The 9,306-nt window shown below is 35.3% G+C and overlaps 1 protein-coding gene and 1 pseudogene across 1 annotated transcript; one reads left to right on the plus strand and one right to left on the minus strand.

Moving 5' to 3' along the window:
• Positions 1-531: 531 nt before the first annotated feature.
• On the minus strand, positions 532-5,670 carry LOC130813386 (pentatricopeptide repeat-containing protein At4g20770-like). The gene is made up of 4 exons (XM_057679217.1): positions 5,455-5,670; positions 4,483-4,632; positions 987-1,231; positions 532-793 (listed from the first exon to the last, which is right to left on the minus strand). The coding sequence occupies exons 1-4, from the start codon at positions 5,668-5,670 to the stop codon at positions 532-534; spliced, it is 873 nt and encodes a 290-aa protein (XP_057535200.1).
• Positions 5,671-9,272: 3,602 nt separating this feature from the next.
• The window catches only part of LOC130813289 (protein TIC 214-like), a 2,139-nt pseudogene continuing 2,105 nt past the window's right edge, over positions 9,273-9,306 (plus strand).

Consider the following 9,306-nt stretch of genomic DNA (forward strand, 5'->3'; position numbering starts at 1 on the left):
AAGCCTATTACAAATTGTAAGAGCCTGATGAACTAAGAGTTACAACTCTTTCTTTTTTAATACTTAGAGAATACTAGATGTAAGAAGAGGTGCATAGAGGTGTATGCTTAATTCTGAATGAAGCCTTGTATTTATAGATGTTACGTCTCAACATCTCCTGGAAGAGCAAGAAAGCTTCATCCATAATTTTGTTGAACTGGATATTCTGTGCCAATTTTCAAGACCTTGAGATTTTTTTCAACGGTTATTTCATGATATACCACTGAGTTTCTTCGAAATTCACCATATACCACACAAAATGTTTTAATTCACCATATACCATTGAGTTTTCGTCCGTTAGCACTAAATACCATTAATGACAACTGCCGTTAGTGTGCCATTTGTGGTAAATTATTACTTCACCATATACCATTAATTTTTTTTTGCATCAAATAACATTTTTTTAAAAAATATAGTCTTTGGAATTGTGATAAACAAAAGAAGTGTCATACAAACCAACTAGTTAACATTTTGTTCAAAAACAACTTGATACTAAACACTGTTCACCAAAAGAATATCAGTATAAACATTGTTTTTGATCAGTTTCTTAACTGTAATACCATGCAATTGTCTTCCAAATTTCAGTGCCTTTTCTTCTCCACACGCCTTCAAAACACTACATATAGTATGTTTATTCAGAAAATGTCTGTTAACCAGCATTCGTGATAGCAGTGAGAAAGCTTTCTCACTGTAACCCTGTTGCGAGCAAGAAGTGATCATCGTAGTCCAAGCAACTATATCCTGCTTGTTTATCCTATCAAAGATTCGTAAAGTACTTTGAAATTCACCAGATTGTGCCTAGAAATACAAGATACCACTTTCTACAATCAAATTGCTCCATCTACCTTTGATAATACAAGCATGAACTTGCTTGCCTAGCTCATAATTCAGCCTCTTTCCACACAAAATCAACACACACACATACATCGTCCCATTTGCTTCAATACCCGACTTCATAAACTCTTAAAAAACCAAATTTCAAATGCCTATTTTGCATTGCAGTCCAAAAAGCAACACTACGTTCAGAGATTTCATCGAACACCTTATTGGCTTCCTTTAACTTCCCAAATCTCAAATACCCATTAATCAAATTATTATCTACAAACACATATACTTTCATTTTACTCTTCAAAATGAAATCATATACCACCTTAATTTCTTTCAATTTAGAATGTGATTGAAGGCAAGAAATCTACCAAAATGGATCACGTTCAACGGCATCACAGATTCGTGTTCCGAAAATTCAGCAATTGGGTTTTCAGCTATCGTCAGATTTGATGCAAAAAATGGTATTTGATGCAAAAAAAATAAAAAATAATATTAATGTAATATGGAGAATCAATAATTTACCACAAACAGCACACTAACGACAGTTGTCATTAATGGTATTCTTTGCTAACGAACGAAAACTCAATGTTATATGGTGAATTAAAACATTTTGTGTGGTATATGGTGAATTTCGAAGAAACTCAGTGATATATCATGAAATATCCGTTATTTCAAACTGACGTGTATTGAAAACTAAGATAACTTCATCATTGTGTGTTGTAATTTGTTTTTAATAACCAATGCTATACTGCCACGTTAGAAGTCATACAAGATAATGAAAACTAAGCAAAAACCAGATTAATCTACGTGTAAACACTTATTCAAATTAATTCCTATTTTAAGCATTAATTTAAATTGCAATTTCCTATTTTTATATCAATTTAAAATATCTCCTTATTTATAGGAAACTCTTTAATTAGCTTTATAACATAATTTAAATTCAAATATTAACGTGTAATAATAATAACAAAACGTGTTTAGCTTGTACTATGTATAATTAATCATTCAACTATTTTAAGAACATATTTTATATTCAAATTCAAATCTTCAAACGTTAGTAACAAACATATAAACAAACTTAATTTCAATATTTTAACCTTTTAAAATATTTAAAGTTAATTTTAATGAACCTTGACCTAATATTTCAAATATAATTTTAATAACCTTAACCTATTAAAATATTTCAAAATTAATTTTAATAAACCTTGACCTATTAATATGTTTCAAATCACATAATCACCTTCAAGACATTGAAACTAATTTCAAGACTTATAAATTTAACCATAAGATAAACTTAAGTTATTTAAGCATATTCTAATAATTCGGACTTAAACATATATATCAATTATTCAATTTATATCCAATATGATTTTAGACTAACTTAAACAACTAAATGTAATTACTTAATTTATTTGTTTAATCCATATGTGTTTTGAATTATCATCATTTAAGAGAGTTAAGTCTTCGATCTACCCCTTTACAAGGAGTAAAATGTCAGGATTGTTAATCAAAACAAGAAAATATAGTTTGCTGAAATTAAAAAAACGTTTATCAACCAAATAGAAATTAAAATTACTTCCTAGTCCTAGTCTTTCTTTTCTTGGATGGTTTGGTTTTACCAGGAGAAGTGGTAACTTCGACGGATGGTGGAATGGTCTGAATTGGGGTGGCATAAACTTCGTTTTAAAATAATTAAATATCCTTTATTAATTAAAGGTATGTAATTATAAATCCCATTTTTATATATTTATATAAGACAAATAATTTTTAAGAAATTGAAATTGAAATTTTCAATTCTCAAACACATGCATGAACACACATATATAATCACAATCCAAAAAGTAAATAATATGTAATGCTCCCCCTAAATACTTAGTTAGTATTTAGTAATATTTTACCTTTTATTATTGAACCTTTACTCCCCCTTAATTCATGCAACATCATTAAGCATGCCAAGTTCCATACGAATATATGCAAAACGATCAGCACTTGAAGGTTTTGTAAATATATCAGCTAGTTGATTTTCTGTAGAGATGAAAGATAGAGTAATAAGACCTTTTTCAACATGATCTCGTATGAAATGGTGACGAACCTCAGTGTTTTTTGTGCGTGAATGTTGTACTGGATATTTAGTAATATGAATTGCACTTGTATTATCACATTTTATTGGAATACCTTTAAGATCAACTCCAAGATCTCGAAGTTGTTGTGCAATCCATAAGATGTGAGAACAACATGCACCTGCAGCTATGTACTCAGCTTCAGCTGTAGATAGAGCAACTGAATTTTGTTGTTAGAATACCATGAAATTAATGAATTTCCAAAAAATTGACACGATCCTGAAGTGCTTTTTCTATCCACTTTATAACCAGCATAATCAGCATCTAAAAACCAATCAAACTAAAATTTCCACAACTAGGGTACCATATACCGAAGTCTTTAGTCCCACGCAAATATCTAAAGATTCTCTTAACTGCTGTTAAGTGAGATTCTTTTAGGTTAGCTTGAAAACGAGTACATAAGTAAACACTAAACATAATATCAGGACGACTATCAGTCAAATACAATAAAGAACCAATCATACCTCTATAAGTCTTTTGATCAACACTCTTACCGTTTATCTCTTGGTCTAGACTTAGTGTTGTACTCATAAGCGTATTAGCAACTTTGCATTGATCCATATTGTACTTATTTAGCAAATCTCTAACATATTTACTTTGACAAATAAATATGCCATCTTTCTTTTTCTTTAAGAAAAAATGTTAAGTCTCCCATCATGCTCATTTCGAATTCCTTGCACATAATCTTGGAAAATTCCTTGCGCAAAGAATCATTAGGAGCTCCAAAGAATATATCATCAACATATACTTGAACAACAACAATATCTTTTCCTTTAGTTTTAATGAAAAGTGTTTTATCAAATTTACCTCGTTGAAAATTATTTTCAAGTAAATATGAGTTGAATCTAACATACCAAGCCCTTGGAGCTTGTTTCAAGCCATACAGTGCCTTCGTTTAGTTTAAACACATGATTAGGTAGATCGGGATTTTCAAAGCCAGGTGGTTGTTTAACATATACTTCCTCTTGTAAGTAGCCATTTAAGAAAGCACCTTTAACATCCATTTAATATAGTTTTATATTCATGTATGAAGCAAAAGCAAGCATAATACGGATAGATTCTAACCTTGCATCTGGAGTGAAAGTCTCATGATAATCTATTTCATCTTCTTGATTATAGCCTTGTGCTACCAGCCTTGCTTTATTTCTTATAATGTCTCCATCCTCATTGAGCTTGTTGCGAAAGACCCATCTAGTTCCAATAATAGTACGATCTGGAGGTCTTTCAACTAGATCCCAAATTTTGTTTCTTTCGAATTCATTTATTTCATTTTGCGTAGCAATGATCCACTCTAGTTCTTTATAGCTTCTTTAACATCCTTTGGTTCTATAAGAGAAACAAAAGATAAAAATGCACATAAATTCTTAAGAGAGGATCGAGTTTGCGTACCTTTATTTGGATCACTTATGATGTTTTCTGAAGGATGTTGAGATGACATTCTAAGTCTTCTTCATAATATGGATGGTGTGCAATCATTTAAACAACTTGTTCCTACTTCCATTGAGGAATTTCTAATTGCTGTATCGAAAGCATTATGTTCAGGAGCTGTTTCCAAGTCTTGAGATTGGGTCTCAAGATGAGGCTGTGAGTCTTCAATGTTTACAACCTGTCGTTCTTCAATCTCATTAAGACTTTGTATGGTATCCTGCATGTTTTTCTTTGTAACTTCACTAGTATCATTAACATCAAATTCGTGATCACTTATATCATCAAAATGTTTATTAAGGTTTAACTCTTTAAATCCTTCACTTAATGTTCCATTGTTGGATTCATCAAATACTACATGTATACTTTCCTCAACCATACTTGTACGCTTATTTAGAACTAAATAAGCTTTATTATTTAATGAGTTTCCAAGGAATATACCTTCATCACTTCTTGCATCAAATTTACCTAAATTGTCTTTACTATTATTATGGATGAAACATTTGCAACCAAATGGTCTAAGGTAGGCTATATTCGTTTTCTTCCTTTTAATAACTCATAGGGAATTTTCTTAAGTATAGTTCTTATGAGCCATCTATTTAAGACATAATTTGATGTGTTAACAGCCTCGGCCCAACGATGTTTAGCTAATCCATTTTCTATAAGCATTGTCCTAGCCATTTCCTCTAAGGTTCGATTTTTCCTTTTAACCACACCATTTAGTTGGGGTGTCCTAGCAGCTGAAAAAATAATGGGTTATGCTGTATTTTTAACAAAAGGAGTCAAAGCCTAGTTGATCAAACTCTCTCCCATGGTCACTTCTAATCGAGACTGTTGGAAGATTCAGCCGAGTTTGCATTTCTTTACAACGTCTTCAGAATGGTTTCAAGGCTTCACTTTTATCCTTCAAAAAATCAACTCACGTAAATCTAAATTAATCATCAACTGTAACTAGAATGTAAGATTTACCTCTTATGCTCTGTACACGCATTGGACCACATAGATCAATATGTAAAAGTTTACATGGTCTTGAAGTACTTACCATTTTCTTCAGTTTAAATAAACTTCTTACTTGTTTTCCTCTAATGCATGCGTCACATGTAGGAATGTGTTTGTAGTCAAGGGCTGGAAGTCCCTTAACTAGATCTTTACTTATTAATTCATGCATGGTATGCGTATTGATGTGACCAAGACGTCTATGCCATAGTTTTGGATCATTTGTCATAGCCTTCAAGCACTTAAAATTCTGAGCTGCCATTTCTTTAGTATTCAAAGCATAAACATTATCATGTCTAACGGTGGTAATAAATATATTTCCGGTGTTAGGGTTTTTAACAACACATTTTTTCTTATCAAAGATTACTTGATTACCTTTATCACATAGTTGAGACACACTTCACGCTGTTCATTGTTCTAGTGAGATTGACGTGAAGTTTCGTTACATTTTGGTTTGAGACATGCTTGTGGATATTTGTGGCAATGTTGGGATTTTTTTCCATAAAGAGGTGTCGTTAGGGTTTTCTTCAGAGAGGGGAAAAGATCTTAGGCCATCAGATCTCCTTTTGTTCAATTGGCTTCATGGCAAAGATGCTCGTGTGGATGTAACTGGAGGTTCACCCTTTGCTTACACAGGAGTCTCATCATGGGCCCCCTGGTGCTTCTTTAGCCAATGTTGCAGAAAAATAGAGGAAGAAATAGTCGGCTAAGTGTGAGGAGAATGGATACAAATTCATCCCTTTTGTTTTCTCCGCATTTAAAGAGTTAGGCGAAGACGTGCTCGACCTGTTATCAAGGATTTCATCATTTTTTTTTCCGGTGACTCTAGTAGCACCAAAGCTAGGGGCTACATTTTCCACAGACTAGCTTTTTGTATTTTAAAGGGTATGGATGCTTAAGTTGTTGCTCGACTCCCCACCAACTTCTTGGAAAGTGTTTCTATTAAATGGAATGCAGTTTTATAATAATAATAATAATAGTAATAATAATAATAATAATAATAATAATAATAATAATAATAATAATAATAATAATAATAATAATAGTAATAATAGTAATAATAATAATAATAATAATAACAATAATAATAATAATAATAATAATAATAATAATCGAACAATCTCTCTCCTGCAACTGCCTCTCGCTCTCCTGCGATGGGGAGACGAAATTAGGGTTCGATTTGGAATTCACGGCGGAGCCTGCACCCGGCCAGAGGTGTCCAAGTGGCCTCTACCCCGCTGACCCATGGGACGAAGGGGGCGACCACGGAAAGTGTTAGGAAAACAACAGTCATCGGCAACCATTGACAAAGAGGCGAACTGCGAATTTTCTCAGCCCCGATCCCAGACCTCCCACAGTAACTGGGTTCCAATCTTGAAGCAGAATTCCGAGGAGGACAATGATGATGGAAGCAGTGACCAGGCTCAACAAACTCCGAACTTGCTGAATCTCAAAACTAAGGAACAGGAGGAAGGACAGGCGAGTGCAAAGAAGGCCAAACAATCAAACGGAAAGGCTGTTGATGGGTCGACGGGAACACTAGCAGAAGGTGCAGAGGATCGAACCTCTGAAGAATCATCAATCAAGGCCAAGATGAACAACTAGATTGATACATTAAAAGGAGCAGTGCTGCAATCAGCTGTAAGCCCCAAAGACCAGATTTTGTCAAGTGAACCTACTACAGACGAGCCATCAAAAGCAAGTAATCCACCCACTATTGATTTTGATGATATAATTGACGAAATTTTCTATTGGGAGTCTGCCATGATATGTTATGTTCTGGGCGCAAACCCTCCGCTCAAAGTTATGGAGGGCTTTGCTCATAGAATGTGGAAACACCAGGATTTTGACAAGTTGGTTGGAATCGGGAAGGGGGTATACCTAGTGAGATTTCATAATAAAGATAACATGCTTAAGGTATATGATGGTGATCATATTTTCTTTGATTCGAAACCTTTGATCATGAAACCATGGTCCCCTGACATAGATGTTATGAAGGAGGATGTTAAAACTGTGCCCATGTGGATCAAACTTCCTGGTCTCGACCTGAAATACTGGGGTGTTAAAGCCTTAACTAAAATATGTAGTGGTGTAGGAAAATTTATCAAACTAGATAACCCCACACTCAACAAGGACAAGTTGCAGTTTGCCCGAGTTCTAATTGAAGCTGATTTGGATGCCCCCTTGCCTGATACTATTACTTTCATTAATGAAAAAGGAAGCACTATTAGTCAGGTTGTGCAATATGATTGGAAGCCTATTGTTTGTACCGGGTGCAAAGGATTTGGGCATGAGGGGAAAAACTGTAGGAGAGGGACAACAGCCACTGTTAAATGATGGGTTCCAAAGGTCAAACAAACCCAGCCTTTGATACAACCACAACAACAGACTCAGCATGACACGCAACAACAGAATCAGCATGACAAACAACATGAGGATGAGGGATTCACTACTATAAAGCGAAAACCCCCATCACCACAGAAGCTGACCGTGCCTAGGGCTGATGCCATCCTTTCCGTGACCAACAAATTTGACATGTTGACAGGGGAAAATACAGTGGAGCTAGAAACTATGGATGGCACTACCATGCCGACCGAGGTAAGTGGTACGCATGCTCATGGGGGAATGGATAACTCCCTTATTGGGCATGGATAATTTCACTATTTGGAATGTAAGAGGGCTAAATGATTCAAAAACCCAATTATGACATTCCTTCTCTCCCACTTCACACCTCGGAATGCACCATTCTTATTCTTATAGAGTAGAGAGAAACGCGCTTTCACACCTTCGTAACCCGAAATGGCTGGGGAGAGGAAAGGTTCCTTTTTTTGAGGATACCCTCGGAAACAGATCCAGTGGAGGCGGGGTGGGGCCTGTAGCTCAGAGGATTAGAGCACATGGCTACGAACCACGGTGTCGGGGGTTTGAATCCCTCCTCGCCCACAACCGACCCCAAAGGGAAGGACCTTTCCCCTTTGGGAGTAGGAAAATCATGATCGGGATAAAGAACCCAAAGCTATGGAACTTGGGTGTGGGTCTTTTGTCGAAGTGGAATGGGCCTTACTTTTTTTTTATTACGTGTTATCGTGAATGGACTTATACTTACATATAGTATGCCCAGACCACCAGCATATTTTTTTTGTTTATAGCCAAAATGCGTTCCTCATCATGTCATTAATATGTTTTATGTTTGCTCGCGGTAATTGTAGCCTCTCTGGAGAATCAATGACTGCATCTTTGATGCACTGCTAGTACATCCGAGAATTCTTAATTGGCTAGTTGTAAATAGCCCCAGGACTATGGAACAAAAGATTCTCCCGGACCTACACCGAGGTATTGACGGAGATTTTCAAATAGCGCTGAACAGAATGAGAATGTGATACGACGAGATAAAAAAAAAGACAGGGAAGGGGTCACACACTTACTCTTAACGGTCAAAGCGAGCCCCTTCGTTCTGAATTAAAGAATGAAGAATGAATCCAATCTCCCCAAGTAGGATTCGAACCTACGACCAATCGGTTAACAGCCGACCGCTCTACCACTGAGCTACTGAGGAACAACGGGAGACTCGATCTCATACAGTTCAATTCCCGTTCTCAACCCATGACCAATACGAGCTCGAAACTTCTTTCGTAACTCCCGTAGTGGCTCCCTTCCATGCCTCATTTCATAGGGAACCTCAAAGTGGCTCTATTTCATTATATTCCATCTATATCCCAATTCCATTCATTTAATATCTCTTTGGTGTCATCGACATAAGAGATGTCGTTTCTAGTCTATCTCTTTCTATTTCTATATTTATATATGGAAAGTTAAAGTTAAAAAATCATCATATAATAATCCAGAAATTGCAATACAAACGAAAAATGGAGGTTTGTGATGATTTTTCGATCTTTTC

The sequence above is a fragment of the Amaranthus tricolor genome, chromosome 5 (genome assembly GCF_026212465.1).
Source record: "Amaranthus tricolor cultivar Red isolate AtriRed21 chromosome 5, ASM2621246v1, whole genome shotgun sequence".
In the NCBI taxonomy this organism is placed as follows: Eukaryota; Viridiplantae; Streptophyta; class Magnoliopsida; order Caryophyllales; family Amaranthaceae; genus Amaranthus; species Amaranthus tricolor.